Source organism: Haemorhous mexicanus, chromosome 2 (genome assembly GCF_027477595.1).
Source record: "Haemorhous mexicanus isolate bHaeMex1 chromosome 2, bHaeMex1.pri, whole genome shotgun sequence".
NCBI classification, from domain to species: domain Eukaryota; kingdom Metazoa; phylum Chordata; class Aves; order Passeriformes; family Fringillidae; genus Haemorhous; species Haemorhous mexicanus.
In genome coordinates, this window is record NC_082342.1 from 11745171 (window position 1) to 11765465 (window position 20295).

The following is a 20295-nucleotide window of genomic DNA, read 5'->3' on the forward strand; positions in this document are numbered from 1 at the left end:
TGCATGTTCACATAATCAAAATTCCAGCAGAAATGGAGACACTGCCAATTTCAGCACTAGGAGCCCTTTATTGAATGAAAGGTGTAGCGCCTCCTTTTTAGCTAAGTGCATCTGAAACAATCCCTATATGATACCCACTTAATCCAATGCTTTTGACAAGGGCAGAAAAATTTGTTTTTTAAACTCTCACTTCATACATACAGAATGTAATCATATAAAATATATTTCAAATTTATTTATTATGGGCATCACAGAAAAAAACAAATGGTAACACTTTCAAAATTTGTTTGGAATGAAAATCTGGATTGCACAACCTTTATGTAAATATTTGGTTATGGCAGCATTTTCCCAATAGAGACAGAGCTGTGGACATAACGAAGAGTACCAAAACTACTTAACCCTTTACAAGTGTCACATTTATAGCTTTTCTATTGCAGTATGTTGCAACACACACATGGGAATAAATTAATGGAAAATAAACCTTATCAAGTACACTTTCTCTTCTGATAAATGTATCTGATGGTTTTGCTGTACGTGAGGCACGATCTGGCTATTTCAGGAACCGGCGAGGGCTGCTAATTTGGACACCACGCCACAGAACTAAAGTCTGCTTTGTGCTCTTCCGCACACGCTCCCGTCTCCCTTTTGTCTCCTGAGCTAGCTTTCCACAATTCCAGATCTTTCACTGGCAAGACGTGTGCGCTGCACACGGAGCGCACAAGGCGCTACAGCCGCGTTGCTATGGGGATCGAGACACGTCCGCTCGGCGCTCGCAGTAATCGCAAGGGACAAGCGCTCCCGACGGGAGAGGAGCGCTGCCCGCCACACCGCGGGCATCCCTCCGCCTACCGCGGGCAGCCTCCCGCCGCTCGCACCGCGTGTTTCGGGCGCGGCGGCCCCCGCGCCGCCCCGTCCGCGCTGCCGGCCGGGCGGGCAGTCGGGGCAGCGCCGGGCGGTGCGCGGGGAGCCCCGGGGGGCGCGCGTTGCGGGCGGCCCCGGGCGGGCGGCGGCGGGCGCAGGTGCCGCGGGCGGGGCGGGCGCTGCGGAGCCGCGGCGGGGCGGGGAGCGGCCGGAAGTGACGGGGCCGGGCCGGGCTGATTCACCTGCTGGGCGGTGCGCGGGGCGCAGCCCGGGCACGGAGCCGCCGCCGCCGGGTGCCCGCCGCGCCATGGAGCCGTCGCTGCCGCTGCTCGGCGTGTCCCTCGTGCTGCTCTGCTCCGCAGGTGGGGGCAGGTGGAAGGGACGGGACGGGGCGGACGGGGAGGGAAAGGGAAGGGAAGGAAAGGAGGGAGAGAGAGAGAGAGGGGAGGGCGGGAGGCGGCGGCTCTGTGGGGCTGGGAGGAAGCGCGGCGGGGCTGAGGGGGCTGCTGCCCGCACGGTGTCAGCCCCGGGGGCTGGGGTGCGGCGCACCTCCGTCCCTGCGTGTGTGGGGTCCCCGCCGTGTGTGTGGGCGTGAGGGGGGTCTCCGCCCTGTGTGTGTGTGTGCGAGACTGTGTGTGCGGGTCTCGGCCGGGTGCGGGTCGCTATCGCTCTTGTATTCCCCGTCTCCGCCAGCCCTGCCCGCCCTCAGCCCGGGGCGCGGTGCCCGGGCGGGCGCCGGCGGTGGGGCCGCGCCGCGGAGCCGACCTGGGCTTTGTTCGCCCTCAGCGCGGCTGCCGAGCTTTATCTGTCGCCTCCCCCTCCCCTTCCCCCGCCGCCCTCCCGGGCAGCCTCCGGTGCGGCCGGGCTCCTCTGTGCCGCTGTGCCCGCCCGGTGTCTCTCTCCCGGCCGGAGCGGCTCCCGCGGCGGGCGGGCGGCGGCGTCAGGGAAAACCGACGTGGAATGAGCAAAAAGAAAAAAAAAAAAGAAAAAAAAAAAATTCTAACCCTAGCCCTGCGTGCGTAGCACCTCCAGCATCCAGGCTGGCTCTGCTTATGAAGGGGTGGAAGGGGCCGGGTGGCTCCCAGAGAGCCCTCTGAGCCCGGTTGTGCAGACCCGATGGACACGATTGAGCCCTGCGAGGGAAACGTGAGAGGATTTGAGGGTGGGAGGAAAGCAGTTGAATTGGATGGACCTCAACGCATTTGTTTTTCGTGATGAAAGAAAACAAAGGAGTAGATAGTCTCAAACAAAAAAAGCAATCAACCATACCCAGAACCCACACATACCAAACCAAACGTGCCTAGGCTGCTAAAAAGTAGGCAGATGTTTTTCATCTCAAATCCTAGATGTTATTAGGTTCCTGTGATGAACTTGGCTGCCATAACAGTGTTTCCTAAACATATCTCTAAAATAAAAGTAAGTTTTCACTAAAGTTGACCCAAACTTATGTGAAACTATAAAAGGTGAGAAAACACCCAAGGAGGTTCAGGTTCACAGTAAAATGTATATCAGTTGTGTCAGGAGGTCAGGTTTTATTTCCTATTGAAATGTTAATGCCTGTGTTGATGTCACTGCTGTTTTGGGAAATTACTCATGGGATCAAAATTGTGTGTCTGTAATGGAATGGTGAACTCTGATCTCCTGAATGAAAGGGAATAGATAGTTCTGCATTAAATGTGTTTCCTGAAGCAGAGTTAGAAACAAGGTAGATGCTGTATAAGAGCTGTGAGTTACTAGTATTTAGCTGGTAAGGTTAGTCATCAAGATTTATATTGAAACACTTCATGTAATGAAAACAGTGAAAATAAGTTATTGTGAGTAGAATTATATGAACTGCATTTGCACTGATAGGTTATCAAAGGCTATGATTCTAAAAATTAGGAATAATTAATGTATGAGGAAATGTCAATCCATAACAGAATTTTACACTTTAGTTCTGCTGAAGGATACAGGTGTCTTCAGACCTCAGTGTGAAATTGGATGACTTTGTAGATAAAGAAATATTCCTAATAAAAACACACATACCTCTTTGATACAGTTATTTGGGTGACTGTACTCTAAAACATGTATATTTCACAGTCCTCTGAAGGAAATAATTGAATAATTTGTGTATTGTAGGAGTTGGAGCTAGCTTGTGTTTTTTCCCATCAGGTTGAGTTACAGCTTCTGGGTCTGTGCAGCAGATAGACATTGCTTCCTTCACTGAAGGAACAGATGTCAGTAAGTTGCTGTTCTCCATATGGACCAAACTTGGAGGAAGCTATTTTTTGTGCAGTTGAGTGAGAGCTGTTGTCAGCGAAGCATTGCCTAGGTGCTGAAGTTACTTGAATTTGTGGTGGTTGTGGTTTAACCCTAGTAAGAAACTAAGGACCACCTACATGGTCACTTGTTCTCCTTGCATTGAGGTGAGGGAGAGAATTGGAAGGGTAAAAATGAGAACTTGTGGGTGGAGATGAAGACAGTTTAATGGGTAAAGCAAAATCCATGCATGCAAGGAAAGCAAAAGAAGGAATGAATTCACCACCTCCCATGGGCAGGGAGATGCTCAGCCGTCCGCAGGAAATCTGGGCTCTGTCACACCTAAGGGTGGCTTGGCAAGAGAAACATTGTCACTCTGAGCATCCCCACTTCCTTCTTCACCCAGCTGTGTACGGTGACTATGACATCTTGTGGTGTGGCACTGTCTCCCTGGGTATAGGGAGGTTTTTCAAAACAGTAATGGCTGTGCATGTGGATGCCCCAGCTGAGGATGAGTCTGAGTGTTAAGGTAAATAATTGGGTAGGAACTTCTTTAGTCTGTAGTGATATCTTTTCTTGCTGCTCTTGTAGTGGGTTTTATGTGCGTTTTGGTTTTCTGTTTGCAGTGGTAATAGTTGGTAATTTTGTGCTCTGTTGAAATTCTGCAACGTGTGATGCTTTATTAATAGAATTGTAAGCTTTTAAATAAGATAAAGTTCTGGTAAACCTTAGGAAAATCTGTAGTTATTGCCCTGTCGTTAAACTTGCAAAAATAATTCCAATATCATGCATGCAGGAGTAGAACCTAATGCAGGCATGGTAAGTCAGCATTTGGTGGTTAATACACTTTGCCAAATAAGTATAATAAGGAACTTAAGCCTGTTCATGTTTTTATGCATGCAATAGGATCTTGCAGACCCTTAAATTAGAAGTGTGACTACCACAGGAGTTTAATGATGACTCCCAGTCTTTTAATTGCTAAACGTGGGACACTTCATCTGTTGGGCAGTAACTGAACAAGGTGCAGGGTTCAGGTTCTTCTGAAGTGTCCATTGATGTGAGAAGTTACCTGAAATTTGGGACCCGTTTCCTGAATCTTAGAATTTTAAGAAGTATGAAAGTCTTTAACCAGACATTATTTAATCCATTGTTAGTCAACTGCTGTGACATCAACCATGACATCTGAATTAGTGATTTTGCCTTGGCTTATCTGTGTTTCCCAGAAGATATTTTATGTGTTGAGAATGCTGCCACAGAGATTATTATAACTCATCACTTTGGTCTCCTCTGACTGCCCCCCTGTGTTGCATCAAACTTCTGCTGCCTCTCTGTCTTCAGTTCCAGTTCTTGCCTCTTCCACAGCCAAGCCCACCTAACAGACAGATGAAAATACCCCTCCTGACTGCCTGGTTTAGCTTCTGTTGCTGCTTTATGAAAAATATTGGTGCTCATGTTTTTATATGAGCATATGTATGCTTTGCTATAATTCCATTCTCACTTCAAGAAAGTAATCTTGAATATCTTTAAATCTGCCTCAGTGTTGGAGCATATTAAAACTCCTTTGCCACAGTGCCTGCAGAAATTCGTACAGACTAGGAAGCTTGTTTTTGGGGCCAGTATTGTTTCAACATACTTCCACAATAATTTAATCAATTGTTGTTTGCGTGTTTCGTAAGTGTTTAATGACAGGGATCTTTTTTGGTCTTGTTGCAACTTCTGATTGATTTCTTGAAACTTTTAGATACTGTGTGAAACATAATAAATAAGGAGAAATTTTAACAACTGTGTGGCTCACCAGCAGGGAAGAATGTGTGTGTCCCTACTCTACTACAGCAATTTAGTTACACTTTCATTTTTTCTGTTTCTTTCTTTTCCCCCCTTCCTTACTAAGGAATTCCTCTTTTGCTCCTTTGCACCTTTCAGGAGATGGCTCAGAGAAAAGTCTCTTCAACCAGCTGCCATGGGAGTAAGTGGCAGGAAGTCACAGTTCAGTGTAAACCTGTTTCAGTAGCAGCTGCAATATAAGCAGCCTCTACATCCTAGCTGGTGCTTTCCTTTACTGCAGTTGTAAACGGGTCTCAGTTGCTGAAAACCTTAATTTTTAACTGGTTTAGATCACATCATTTGAAAGAAAAAAGTGTTTTGCCACCAGTTTGTCTTGGTATAGGGCAAGAATGACTGACAGGATGGACGGCAGAAGAGCATTAGGGGGAAAACTTCTTCTGTTTGATCAGTATTTTCCCAAAGTAGGGAAATATCTGTAAAACCTTGGCCTGGAGAGAGCTTAGTTGAGGAGTAAGACTACATGGCTTAATCAGGCAATCAATCAAATGTCTAGATTTCACCTCAAAGGTTATTTTTGCATCCCATCTGAAGTTGTACCTGGAATTCATTTGGCTCCATGGTGAGCTAGTTCGGGGAGTTTAAAAGTTATAAAAATAATAAATTTCTGTGAGGTCAGTTTTCTGCCTGCTCCTTTTCCTGATCCAACTCAATGAGATCAAGTCTGAATTATAGCAAGGGGGGGTCAGCCACAACCTCAAATGCACATGGGTGGAATATATTATTGCTATTGTTTATTTATTAATTTCTATAAATGTCACCTGCTTACTGGGTCATGTGTTCAAAATGTGACAAAGAGGCAAAATTTGGAGCTTTATTGGTTTTACACTGGAGCCATTCACTGATGCTCTGATGTCCTTTAGCTGCTGTCAGGATGCATCTGAGGTACTTGATGGTTGCAAGTTGGGCAGTTGCACTTGCTGTTACATTTTTTTAACAGATTTGTTTTTCGTGCCCTACAGCTGAAGCCTATATGCTTAGTATGCTGAAAAATGATTAGTCAACAAGAACTATTTGGTGTGTTGGAGGGAAAGATGAGGATTTGATACATTCTCAACTGTTTGAACTTGTACAGAATTAGTTTGCATAAAAAAGTTTCCTGTATTCACTTATCTTGCATCTTCAGTTCTTCATTATAGAGGTATTAACAGTATAAACTACAAGGAATATTGAATCTCAGATGTTTTAAGTCATGTAAAAATTAACCTCTATGTTGTGTGTATAGTAAAAAAAAATGTATTTTAGTCTCCCTAAATTTTTAAATTACTAGTTATCTTCTTGGCTAATTCTTTGAGCTTATTCCTTTCGGTCTGTTACGTGGTGGGAGTGGGGCAGGGAGGGAAACAAGAGCAGGCAGACAAGATGCTTTTCTCTCACATTGTGATGCTTCACCTTTATATTTAAAAGAAGTAAAACAGTAACAAGGAAAGAGCCCAAAATAAACTCTGTTCTACTGAATCAAGTAGTTGTCAATCTTAATGCAAAACCCACACGTACTGGGAAAAAAGCATTGCGTGTTCAGTAGCTCAGAAGAGCCAAAGCCTCTTTACTCAAGTGAAAATAATATGGCTGCTCAGTTAAGTGTTGGATTGTAGTGAACTCCCTGATGCATCGACTGACAGATGTGCCCAATGCATTCGCACTGCCAGTGAGCTGCTTCATTCAGCTCCCTTTTAAATGCCATCAAATTGGCAGGAAAAAGATCGAATCATGTGGCTTGATTGCTTAGTGACTGTGTAAGCCTCCAATATCCCTCCGTAATGGGAAAGTGACTTGCAGAGCTAAAGGCAAAACAACCTGTGCAGCTGGCCTAGACTTGGGAGAGAAGGGGCAGGATTTCGTGTAAGTCATGTCAGGATTTCTGCTCTGATCTTTTTATTTTTTGTGTTCACTGAAAAAAGTCTTTGTAAGGTTGGCCTTCATTGCATTTTACACTTCTCAGTACTGTTTCTAGATGGTTCCTTAAAGACTCTGAAGTGCAGTCTGAAGGTACAGTGTCACATTACACCTGCCCCCGTTACAGATGTGATGAAGTTACATCTGGTGTGTAGCTTCTGTGTAGCTTCGTGTCTCCTCTGCTTGTTGCCCCTTCCAGCAGTGGAATTGGATTCCTTCTCCTCTCCCTTGTGCCAGAGCAGCCTCGTGCAGCTGCTGCCAAAGTCCATCCAGCTGATACCACAGATACTTGGAGCTCATTGTGGTCTTCTGGAGATACTGGGCTAAACACTCCTCCTCCGCTTAAAACTAATCTTAATCCCAGTTTGTGTTACACTATCCCCTCCCCCTTTCGGTTGCCTCCCGAAAGCTTATCCTTCCCTTCAGTAAGGAGATCTGAATGCCCCCTCTCTCCACTTGATAAGCACGTCCCTCTCAGGAAGGTCATCAGCCAGCAGTTGCTAGGATACGGGCTGGTGGCTTTGGGTTTAGCAACCCAAAAGCTTCAAGAATGTGCTGAACAAGTTAGGAGCACAAGGACAATTGCAAAAGAAAGGGATGTTGGAGAGAATCTGAAGGCAAAGGGTGTGTTGAGGAAAAAACGAAGTTGTGGGAAAAAAAAAAGAGAGATAATTCAAGTTTTAGCCTGTGATTTTTAGGTTTTAATTGTTGCATAGCTGTTTCAGCTGATCTCAGTGAATTGTGGTGGGAAGTGAAATCAAACTCATGCTATGTATTTATAGAGTTGAAATTACTGGTAGTTTTGTTTATATAAGCCTTTAAGTTAGGAATTTTTTATTAGATTGGGAGGATGTGTAACTTCTACCTTAATTGTGCAGTACCTTTTAAACTGGGGCAGGGGTATGCTACACTACACGAATTGGAGCTATTTATTAATTTAATGCTGTCTGAAGCCATCCAGAATTATAGAGATTTTTTTAAAATGTCTTTGAAGAAGTGTGCATAGTCAGTTTCCTGTCTAGATTTTTTTTTTTTAACTCATGTGATTTGACAGAGGATTTGTGGATTCAAGTAAATATGCCTCAGAAGAGTGTTTTTTCTCCCCCACCCTGCTCAGAGGAAGTAAAATTTGGAAATACAAGCCCACTGTTTTGAGACCCAGCAGCAGAGTTGGCTATCCAGGATAGTAAACAGTTTCCCAGGCTTATTCTTATATGTAGGGGGATTTTTTTGGGGTGTGTTTGATTTTGTGGTGGTGTTGTTTCTTGTTTGTTTTTTGTTGTTGTTGTGTTTTATTTTTTGTTTGTTGTTGTTGTTTTGTTGTTTGCTTGGGTTTTTTTTAAGTGCCCTGCTGTTTCATCAGCCTTCTTGTTGTAGCTTATGGGAAAAACATATTACGTGCAAATAAGTCTTTATCTGCACCATCGGTGGAAAAAGTGTTCTGAAAACTGTGAGTTTGGCCACTCAGCCTCTTTGAGCTGTTGGTGAGGTAGCTGGGATGAAATGTGCAACAGAGGGTTTTAAAATCTTGCCCCTACTAACAAAAAGTGTGTAAAACTCTAGCTCTTTTCTACAAAAATTGCTGTGTGGATGTAGTTTCCTGAACTGTTTTTATATTTAGTTTGGGACTAAAGTAGGAAGGAGAAAACTGTGTGCAGCCAAGTCTCTCCTAGGTGAGTGCTTTTATTCGTGGGCTGTTGTTACTTTCTCTGGCTCCATAAACTGTAACTTTTTTGCACAGCAGGAGTGTTTCACTAAGATCTGTGATTCTGGTTTAGGGAACACTGACCTGGAAAGTCTGAAATGCAGGTGTGAACATTTTTTGTCTTAATTTTACTGCCTTTGAGGATTAACCAGTACTCTGCCTAGTGGACTTAGGCTAGTGTAGAAAGGTAAGTCTTTATCTTCTCTCTAACTGTTTTGCATTGGGCCTTTTTGAGGTTTAAGTAGAAGAATACTTGGTACAATAATGTCACTAGCCCTGGAAATGTTAGGTTTAAGTAGGTTCATTCCTTTTGTTCCTTTTGCTGAAATGTGTTTTTGGGTGTTTTTACCACTGCAGTGAACTGTGCTTATCTCTGAAATTTGTATCACTGCATTGTATGATAACAACACTTAGGGTGTGAAGCATGGAAAAAATGTGGTCTGTGGAGCATGTTAAACAGTAACTGTTTAACACTTGATATTAGCAGGACAGTACTTTCTTTGTCAGGAAAAGCTTTGTGATTTGCCTTTATCAGCATGGGATTATCCTAAAAACTGAATTCTTTGTGGAGTTCTACAATAGAATGTACTAAAACCGAACCTCTTTACACACATGGATTCAGATGCAGTAATGCTGTGGGACTTTTTCTTCTCTTGTTTTATTTTCTGCTGCATTATTACCTAGCTTTTGTTAGTTCCTGACCAATTGCTTGCTTGTTCCTGTCCTACATCTCTTGCTTATTTTACCTCCAGTGAGGTTACTGTGAAGTCTGAATATTCTTTGATACCTAGATACCTGGCTAAATTAATGTGTATTGAACTAATATGTGTGTTGGAATCTGTCACGTAACATTTTTGAGTTTCATTCTGATATCAAAAATCCCCAAGTCTATTGAAATTGCTTTCTAAAGAGAAGACTTTTTTTTTTTATCCTTCTATTAAACTTCCTTTTTATTTACATTGTTCCTTTAATATTTACTAAGCTAAAGGATGCTGTTTAGGAACTGTTCTTTGTGTTGCAGAGTTTGACATGTGAGGAGTTAGTCACCAAAGCTTCATTGTGTTTTGGGCCCAAGCTTCTGAAAGCTGTAACTGTGTTGGGTCTTTTTGATCTTGGAGGTAAGATGTAGAAACTGAGAATCCAAATCTGAAGCTGAGCCTTTCTTTTTAAACTTTTTGGGGTTTTTTTTACCTTCAGGGGAGGGGTCTCACTGATAAATTTAGGATGCGGTTTTGTTTCTCACTTGTGGCAAAACAGCATAACTGCAGCTTTTTTGGCCATCTCAGCTGTGCTGATGTGACTTAGCTCTTACAAAAACCACTAAAATAAGTAATGCCAAATATTTGTTTCCTTTATTCCTTTGTGAAGGCAGCTTTTAATCCAGTTACTTGATCAGCAGGAACCTGCCTTGCAGGCATTCCCCTTGGCTGCCGAGGATGCTGATGTTTGGCATTGTGAGGAAGCAGGAGATGATTGTGGGAGGGTGGCTGCTTGTGGGGATTTCAGCCTTGGAGACTTGTGTTTGTGTTAGATTGTGCCACTAAACACGGGGGAGTCTCCTCAGGCAGGCACTCCTCCTTGTGTACTTTCTTCCCTGCACACTCCCTGCTTGCTAAGGGTGTAAACTTGACTCACTCACTCCGACAGGGCCTGAGTTCAGAAGTGCAGGTTTGAAATAAGATGTTGGACAACTGTCTGAGTAAACGTGGGAAAGGGGAGAGTTGGGCAACTTTGTTCTGTAAAGTCATTACAGCTAGCTGAGAAAAGTAGGAGATGAACTGTTGAGAAAAGGCATATTCAGAAGTAAAGTGGGGTTGTTGGGGACGTAGTTTTTGAGACTGAAATCTGCCCAGTGAAAAGATTTGATCACAGGTACATCTCTAATCTGCATTTGAAATAAAAGTCTAAGCTGAATTCCTTTAAGTGAATTTTATAGCTTATGGCTCTCAAAGTACTAATGTGCATTTCTGGTTGTGATCATTACTTGCTACTTAAGGCCACATTCTGTGGGAAAAAGCATTTTTATATTTAGAGCCTCTGCTTGATTGCAGTCAGGTATTGGCAACCAAGACTGCTTTTGGAAAGCCTGGTAGTAAAGTACTCTGAAGATGCAGTTGCAGGTGGCTCACACTAAGTAGAACAGCACCTCTGAACTCAGCTCTTACTCTGTGTAGAAGCTGTCCTGTTCCCCGTATAGGGAAGGACTGTGTCTGCCAGGTTACATAACCCTTCTGTGGCACAGCCCTATCTGATGTCACAAACATTCATGCCAAATTTAGATGCACACTTACATTTGTGTAAGCCAGCAATGCAGAATTTCAATGTGCCCCGATTAAATAAGAAAATACTAAATGCATAAGTAGTTCATAGAGTAATTTGCTTTTTGTTATTTATTAGTCACAGCTCTGCTTATGTCCGTGTTGGAATGAAATTTGCTCCATTTTAATTTGTCTGTTTTGAAGATTCTTTTATACTAGAAAGCAACTTCTATCTGATTCCTTAAAATATTTAATTTTCCCTAGGTTATTCTTAATAATAATGTAGTTTGCTAAACTGTGTTCTACTTGAGTGATACTTTAAATTCAGATATTCAGAAGGAAAGAGTTTTTCTAAAGACTTGCTATGGGTTTGCACCCCTTCAGAAATCATATGAAAAACTTGTTCTATCATACAGATATAGTTTGCAATGCTCTTTAGGGTCAGTTCCCCAGAAAAAGAGTATTTTATTCCACCTTAAGAAACATAAATCTGAATGTTCAGCATCTAAATAGTGTATTGGCCTCTTACTTCTTCTAATACAAACTTATGTAAGGGATAATACTTATTATTCTTCATCAAGGGAAGGGTGCTTTTCTTTTCTGAATCAGTCACAAATATTCATTTGTTTGCCACAGCTGAATATGGCACATGTTCTCCTTGCAAAATAGTTTGAAAACAATTTGCAGTCATTTGGATCAGGTGCACTTCAAAGCTGACTTTCAGGGGTTTTCTTGAGAGCTTGTTGTGTGCTTCTGAGTCTACACTTTGCAGTGATTTATTTGCTGCAGTTAGAAATTAGATATTTTAATGCTGAACATATTTGAGTAAGTAGGATAAATTACTTGAGTCACTTATCGGCGTCTAAACCAGAAAAGTTGTCTGAAAAGGGTCTGAAATTTTGTCCATTAAACCATGCTAAACAAAACAGATACAGACCTTCCTTCAGCTTGTGATAAAATGTCTGCCTGTCATGTACTAGCAATTGGATACCACAGTGGATCCTCTTAGTTTTGAGGAGCATTTATAAATAAATAGAATCTCCCTGATTTGAGTGGAAACTGAAGGGGTAAGTCTTGGGAAAAATGGAGAAAATGTCATCCTCTCACTGTGCTTGCTTCATGTAGATCTGTAATGCAGTTGCAGAATTGTTTGTGTTGGACGTGACCTCGGTCACGTCCAACCTTCTGCTCCAAACAGCGGCAACTCTGAGTACTTTGGTCTTCTCTTTATCAGCTACCACCTGTCCAATTTTTCTCTCTGATTCTGTACTGCTCATGTAATAGTAGAAGGTTTTCTTGTGGCACTGGAGTCCCATGCTGCTTTCAGCTTTAGTTGCGTTTTGACTTCCCTGGCAGGGGTGCTGCATGCCTGGGCAATATTTGTGTATTTTTGTCTTGATAGGCTGTTCTTCTTCCTCCTTAGGCCAAGCTGCTGATTAATCTGTTTATTTAGCTGGGTTTTGGGATGTGCTCCTTGTGTGTGGTTAGTAATTGTCCTTAAATACTCAGTTTTCTTGAGCTCTTTTGCTATTTAGAACTGGATTCTGCAGAATTCCAGGTACTGGGTGAGTCAGTCTGCTCATATGAAGTGCAAGGTCTGTGCTGGATTTGCCTTCCTCCTCTCAGGATTTTAAACTCATGGCCAAGTGGTCATGGCCAAGGCTGCTGTTGATCCCATCCCTGGCAAGTTCTTGGGGTTTTTTCCTTGAAAGCAATCTCAAGAAAGCATCAAATGGGGATTGACTCATTTAGTACCGCTTTCCTCTGAAATATTTCAGAAACCTCTTAGATTTTGTCTCCTGCTGTGTTGCCCTTCTAGTAGATGTCACAGAGGTGAAGTAGTAACCAGTCTCTGTCATTTTTAGAAACTTTCTGGAACTGCTGAAATAGTTTTCATCAGGTTCTTATCTTGACTATGTGATTTGTAACAAACTTTGACTGTGATGTTTCCTTTAACCCTGACCCACAAGCTCTTAGCCAGCCTGTTGTCTGTCCTGTAGAACAGCTTTTAGTGTTCCAGCTACTCCTACAGGTAGAGGGCAGGTCACCTGCTGTTCTTCCCTTCCTGGCTTTGTTTAAAAGCTTGCGTCCACTGATGACAAAGTGCCCGTCATGCAAGCTGTCCCACACGCCTCACTCTGGTGTCAGCTCTGTGTACAGGTGCTGTAGGTGGCTTCCCTTTTAACATGATTTGTCCTCACCAGGGTATCTCTTCCTTCCACCAGCCTGACCCAGGTACTTGGCTCAGTCTCTATTCCCTCCCTGACTGCCAAGTTCAATTACCATTCCCTGGTAGATCTCTCATTTACAGAGCTCCTCACCAGCTCTGATGAGGTTGTTCAGATCCTGCTTCCTTGAGTGGATCCCATCTCTAACTTAGCAGCCCTTGTTTCTTGGGGGTACTTGTGGCCATAAAAGTTAAAGAAAGTGCTCCTTGCAGTGCCATTCCTGTAGTGAGTTCTTAACTTGAAGGATGTGTCTCTCTGTGTCTTTCCCCCCCACCCCCCACAGGAAAAGAGCAAGGAGGACCTGGGATCCCATGTCCTCCTTTGCCCCTGGAGTTTTCTAGCCACACTTGATTTGCCCCATCCAGGTCTCTGTTAATAGCAGGTAAAAATTAAGTGGAAAAAGACCAAAAAAGAAAAGAAAAAGGCACTAGTGGTGATGATAATAAAGGTTGGAGGACCCTTGACAATCTCTGACATGTCAAATTGGCCAAACCTCCTTTTCCAGCATATCTGGCAGCAACTGTGTGTCTTCCCTGCAGAAGGGAATCTCCAACTAGTATTACCTGCCCCTCCCTTGTGTTGCTGATGCTCAGTCCAAGCCCAGCTAGCTCTGACATGTACCTTAATTGAGGTGCCTTCTGCTTCTGCATGCTGATGTTGACCCAAAAAAAAAAAAAAAGGTGGAAAAGAGGTTTGTGTTTGCAGCCTTAACTGCAAGGAAAAGACCGTGAAACACTGGTATAATGAAAAAGAGGTGTTGGGAGATGTGCAGTAGGAAAGGAATTGAGATTTATGGAAAAGCCCTGATAATTAGAAGGCTCAAACTGATGTTTGAGTACCTCTCTTAGCAGCTAGTGTGTGCTGGAAGCTTCACGTGCAGGAATGATTTGTTGGGTGTTATGCTGAGGATTGTGTGCTTTAGCTTTCATTGACATCTTTGCATGCAATGTGTGTGAAAATACTACTTGGTCTTCAAAAGTATCAAAAAATTAAATTTAAAAAATATTTTTATGGCAATCTTCTATTTTGGGCAAGTAGCTTTAGGCTGTTGGGTTCTGCTTTTATTTGGCATGTGGTTACTATGTTGATTTATATGTTTGGATCAGAGAAATGAGTGCTGTAGTAGAAACTGAAAGATTTGCTATTTCTGGCTTTTAAAGCACTTGGACCAAGCTGCCGGGCAGTGATAGGTGGGACTACTGGAGTCTAGTTTCCTAGGAGTCTCTCTGAAATGTAGTACTTCCAGCATTTAGCATAATTTTTCTTCCCAGTTGCCACTTTTGCAGTGTTTTGCCATGAAACTGTGTAATGCCCACTTTGAAATTGTACTCACATAATGGCAATGGAGAGGCAAGAGGTAGTTGAAGAATCTAATGCTTATTAGCTATGTCAGTACAAATGAGTACTTGGGGGACTTCTGGTTGTACTGGACTGTTATTTCTCCTTTTATATTTGCTTTGAAATTGTCAAAGAGATGAACAAGCAACAGCTGAAGAGGGAGGGAAATAAAACATTGATCGTACAAGTCCCATTTGTTTAGAAAAGTAGTCAAAAAAATCAGCACATGGATATTCATCAGTCCATTTTTTTTTTTGGCCATGTTATGTTTCAGCAGGTATTAACTGAAAATCAGAGGGGTTGATACTTTTTAGTAGTAGGAATGTGTCATAGTGTCTTCAGAGTATGAATTCTGTTACCCACGATCTGCTGTGAAAAGGCAGAGTGTTGCTCTTACATGAATTATTGTCCCATTTGTGAAATTCTCAGCAGGCTCTCTTGTGGGGAGGGGAAAGCAAAGGTGTGTGCTGTGATCCTTTGTTGTGGGACTTCAGATGGCAAAGTGACTATGGCTGGAGATGCTGCCACAGAGCAGCAGCTCTGCTTCAGTGATTTACTTCAGAATGAAAGCTGCTAATTTCCCAGGTTACAGATTTGAGGCTTTTAAGGAAGTAACATCATAATGTATTTCATTATCAGTCACTTAAACTGCACTTGAGTTCACATCCCTTTTCTTTAATATAGTAGTGTTGAAGATGCAATTTGGAGATGAACTTGAGAGTATTGCATTACAGTTCCCTAATGAGGCCATGGGGGAAAGGGAAACAGAAGAGTATGGAAGTTACTGAAAAAACAGTTCAGGAATTTACATTAGTAATGTAAATGCTACTGTGTGTTATGGAAATACGAATGTACTTTAAATCTACCCATAAACAGAGGTAGTACTAGTGTTGTCTTTGCTTATTCAGAGGTTTAGAATGGCTAGTTTGAAAATCTGAAAAGATCCTCTAGGAAGGGATAGGATTGTGACAAATCAACTGGTATTCATGGAGATCACTGTTATTTAGGGAACAATATTAATTCAACCTAGTAGAGAATTAACTGTTCAGATCTGTTTACTGTGGTCAAAAAATAGGCGGTACAAATCTATTAGAGTTATCTTTGAAAAGGTGTACATTGTTGGTAAGAGACATTACATGTAAATCTCTTTCCTACCTCAAGTTGATATGGATTTTTTTGGTTGGTGTTTCTTTTTTTTTTTCCTTCCACCAGACTGAGGGTAATGTCATGAAAAGTAATACCATCAATGGTAGGAAACATAATAATCCTACCTATTTTGTTAATAATCAACTACGGTGAAAGGCTTTTCTTGCAGGCCTAAATTCTCTGGAATTTAGTATGTCAAGTGAATTCTCTTTCTGAAGGATTTTTTTTAAATAGCTGTTAAGGATCCTGTTGTTTTGTTATCAGGAAGAGAACGCAAACACTTGATTGCAAAATTTTAAAAAAGCAGAAGGATATCTGTTGGGACCCTTCCAATTCACCATATTCAATGATCTACTGAAGGAAGCTCCTCTACTTCACTGGAGCTCCTCTACTATATGGAGAAGTGCAAGTTAGAACATAAAAACACTGTGTGAAATTATTTTAAAGACTTTTTCATCTGAGTCTGTTACTTGACCTCTGTAAAGGCACCAAAGCCATCTATCTTCCTCACGCTGTCCACTCTACTGGTGGCCTTGCAGCTCTTGTGGCTGTGGTCACATCTGTGTGTGTGTGTGTGTGTCTGCACCCATAAACTGACCAAAAATCTGAGCTTGGTTTCCAGCAAGGTGGACAAAACAGTGGATGTAACAATGCCAAACCTATTTCCATCATGAGCAAAGGGTATGCTTTCCACATGCTGGCTGTGATGTGCAAGCCTGTACACTTGATATAAGGGAAGCCTGTGTTTTTGGGGAAAGAGGGAATCTTGCTTTAGGCCTTTTGAGTAGCTCTTTTTGTGTCACTATATGAATTCTTTTTCAGGGTTGAATTGAGGAAAATTTGTTGTTTGGAAGCATGTTTGCCTAGAGGCATGCAGATAAGGATTGTGCAGCCTTTTTAGAGGAGTAAGACAAGCAGAACAGAGAAACAAATGCAAAAAACTGAGATTTTTGGAAAACATTAATTTGCCTTCTATCTCCCTGTAGTTGGAGGAGTCCTTATAACTGAAGGCAAAGTAATTTACTTCCAACCCAGAACTTCTCAAAGATTCTGTCTATCCTGGCAGACTTCATTGCTGTTCTATACTTTCATTTTACAGTGAGGGAGTAATGGTAAAGTGATTATATAGTGACTTGAAAACCTGCTGCTGAAAATGTTTAGCTTAGGATTGTGTGAATTGTGGAAAAAAACCCCAAACAACAACAAGTATGGCTTGAAAGATGTAGCTGCCTGTTGGATGTAATTCCAAATGAGCAGCCCAGGACTTCGCACTGTGTTGGGTGACAGAGTCTGCACAGGCTCCCTTCAGCAGTGACAAATCTGACTGATGGCGTGATTTCTGTACAGGAAAAGTATGTCATAGAGCACTTACAGTGAACAACTGTGTGTGACTTGTTTTCAAAACATAAAAATATATTTCTATAGGTCTGGCAAGAAGCCTAACTATAACTTCAGTTGACCAGTCAATGTTTGAAAAAGCACAAGGAGAGAAAGTTACGTTGCCATGTACTTTTGAACTCTCGGCTGAAGATGAAGGACCACTAGATATTGAGTGGGTATTGATACCAGCAGATAACCAAAAGAGGGAACAAATAGTAAGTAGACACTTCTCTTTGTACAGTGTTAATTCAGTTGTTTTAGTAGGTCAATGTATGAGGTTTTTACTGACTCTTTAAAGTTCCACCTTTTCAGGTTGGGATGCTTGTGATCTTAAATTGCTTTGAAGCACCAGTCACATGAAATCTAGTGGAAGTTTTGAAATACCAGATTAAGGATGAAATGTTAAGACATTTTTCACTATAAACTTGCCTTCTAATGAAGAACTTCCAAATTAAATGCATTTCAGTTCCAAAAAGTAAACTTTCCTTTTGTACCTGCATTATCTTCCTTATTGAAAATAGATTCGAGAGGACTTACTTTTAAATATATTAACTCTTTTAGTTATTGATTCTTTCCTGTCTTTGAAAACCTTATCAGTAAGATGATTCATATTAGTAGGCAGGTTTTGCAGAGTTAAATTGGAGCAATTCTAAACAGTTTTCTTTCAGTCAGAAGTCAATGCTGTCATATTGGTACTTGGTCAGGTGTTTAGTTGAAGTATTCACTATAATGCTGAGTGTGATGGTATTTTGAAGGTGGAGATATTTGACTCACTCTGTTTTATTTCTGGGGTTAAAACTATAGAAAGAAACTTGAGAATTCAAAGAAATGAAATTATTTTAAATGTTTGCACACTAAGTGGATTTCTGAATATTTCCCTTTTTTTTTATAGATAATTATGTATGCTGTAGACAGGGTTTATAATCATTATTATGCTGGTTTGACTGGGCGAATGCAGTTTACTAGTCTTGATCCCAGATCTGGTGATGGTTCACTGGATATCCTGAATTTGAAGGCATCAGACACTGGCACATATCAGTGCAAAGTGAAGAAGGCTCCTGGAGTTCAAAGCAAGAAAATACAGTTGACTGTACTTGGTAAGACAATTTATTTTCTTAAATTTTCAGTGATGTTTTTTATGTGCTTATTCCACCCTATTTTCAATGTCTGAAATTATAGCTGGAGCTGGACAGTGTTGTACTGAATCTGTGGTGATTATGGTCATTTCTGAGGCCTTGGGAGTGATGGGCATAATTCTGTTCTGGGAAATAAAGGGAATGATATTTAGAATTACAAGCTTTTCTAGAAGTTCTCAACCTGACTCGTATTTTGTAGAAAAATCCTTCTGTGCATAGAAATGGCTTATGGCACAAACTTTATCTTTCACAGAATGGACTGGCTGCTAGAACACAACTAGGAAATATTTTGATTGTGACTGTTATTAATTCAGTGATGTTTTGTTTATTAGTAAAGCCAGCACGGACTAAATGTTCCATTGAAGGATCACAGGAGATTGGAAAAGACGTTACCTTGAAATGTGTGTCGCAAGAAGGATCCCCACTTTTGTCTTATGACTGGAGGAGAGTATCTGACACACAGAATCTTCCTGCCACTTCCATGCTGAGTACTGTCAAATTTCATTTATTACTCTCAAATAATTAAAAAGATTGCAATATTATTTTTGGCTTATCCTGTCTTGTAAGCATCTCTGGGTTAGCATTACTATAGAGTAGTCAAGATTAAATGTCACTTCTGCCCTCTAACAAAACTGACTTTGAAATAAGCTGGAGTTGATTCTAGGTTTTAATTCATGCTTGGAAATGTTTCAAGCTTCAAGTTGAGATTCCTACCATTAAGAATCATGCTCACCTGTGCCCAGATGTTGTTGGTTCTCCTGCTTGCTGATGATTTTGCTTTTGTGCTTAAGTGGACAGTAGGGAATTCAGATGTGGCTTCAATATGATATAAAACAAGCAAAAAATATCCAGTTTCTTGTAAGCTTCTGCATTCTATTAAAGTATGTAATATCTTAAAACACAGATCCCTAAAAAATCATCTACCAAAGAAGAACCATAATGCTGTTCTTCATTTTGGACTTGACTCCTGGTCTCCTATTTGATATCTCTTATTCATTGTTTTGACAGTGAATCTGTTGGTCATTAATGTCCTCTGTACCACTCAAGACTTTAGGCTAGTGTTGGTTATGCCTCTTCTTTCTCCACATCCCAAATTTGTCTTGTGGTAACAAAAAGAAATTGGCACTATCAGTGCTGGACAAGAATGAGTGGGACATTGTGCAAGAGTGACTTGTCACTCACAAAAACCATGTTAGTTTTGGGTTTGTGAATGTATTTTGGGGACACTGAGTGTGTTCTATTGAATCTAGACCCTATCTAACTTGTTCAGCAGAAAGAGAAAGTCAAATACTGTGGAATACATTTCTAATGGGTTAAGACTTTTACAAACTATAGCATTTTACAGCATGATAGAACTGGTTTAATCTGTTTTTTTCTTATAGCATTTTTAAGTTAAGATTTCATGTATATGCTGGTTTAATAATTCTGTGATATTAAATATAGAGTTATATTTAGGAAAATGGTAAACCTCTCCCTTCTCTTGTTTATAGATAAAAATACAGGGGAACTACTTCTGAAAAACGCCTCTCGAGAGTTTTCTGGTACATACAACTGTGTGGCTGCTAACAGAGTTGGCACAGATGAATGTTCTGTTGAGCTGAATGTCACCCCTCGTAAGTGTTTGCTGTGTAAAAGTCACACAGTGTTCTTGTATTAAAGCTGAACAGCCTTTTTCTCTAAACTCCTAAATGGTTAAAAAACCCCAATGCTCTTATGTAACTTATGGGTGCCACTTCAAGTGGCACCCACAAGTTTTAAATGCATGTGACTGAGCACTCCCCCTCTGATTCAGTATTATTGACCTGCCTCATGTGAAACATACTGGGCTTAATGCTTAAAGAAAGGTCTTATAACTCTGACATTTAACAAACAGTATTGTTATTTGTCTATTCTAGCCGTAAATACAGCTGGTATAATTGCTGGAGCTATTATAGGAACTCTGCTGGGTCTCTCTGTACTGTGTTCTATCATCTTCTGTTTTTGTAAGAAGCACAGAGAGAAGAAATACGAGAAAGAAGTACATCATGATATCAGGTAACAACATGTCTCTAGTTTCTGAGCAGTATTATTGGAAGATTAACTTTTAAGTGTGTATTTCTGCAAATAAGTTACTTAACAGTTGAGATTTCTGTCTTAATCTGGAAAGCTTATTATAACACTAATGGCTTGTCAGAGAACTTTTTGTGGTTTGTCTAATTTCAGCAAACATTTTAGAGGCAAAGAATATTGAGGGTTTGGGGGGCTTTTGTTACTTTAAAGGAAGATAG

General features: G+C 41.3%; 1 protein-coding gene across 2 annotated transcripts in view; it reads left to right on the plus strand.

The window, feature by feature from the left end:
* The first annotated feature begins 1098 nt into the window (after positions 1-1098).
* CXADR (CXADR Ig-like cell adhesion molecule) overlaps positions 1099-20295 on the plus strand; it is a 32513-nt gene continuing 13316 nt past the window's right edge. For both annotated transcript variants that reach the window (XM_059872965.1, XM_059872962.1), the window contains exons 1-6: positions 1099-1223; positions 16938-17107; positions 17785-17989; positions 18361-18516; positions 19519-19641; positions 19924-20062. In XM_059872965.1, the coding sequence (XP_059728948.1) occupies positions 1169-1223; positions 16938-17107; positions 17785-17989; positions 18361-18516; positions 19519-19641; positions 19924-20062 (848 nt within the window). In that variant the 5' untranslated portion in view covers positions 1099-1168. The remainder of the gene's footprint in view (positions 1224-16937; positions 17108-17784; positions 17990-18360; positions 18517-19518; positions 19642-19923; positions 20063-20295) is intronic.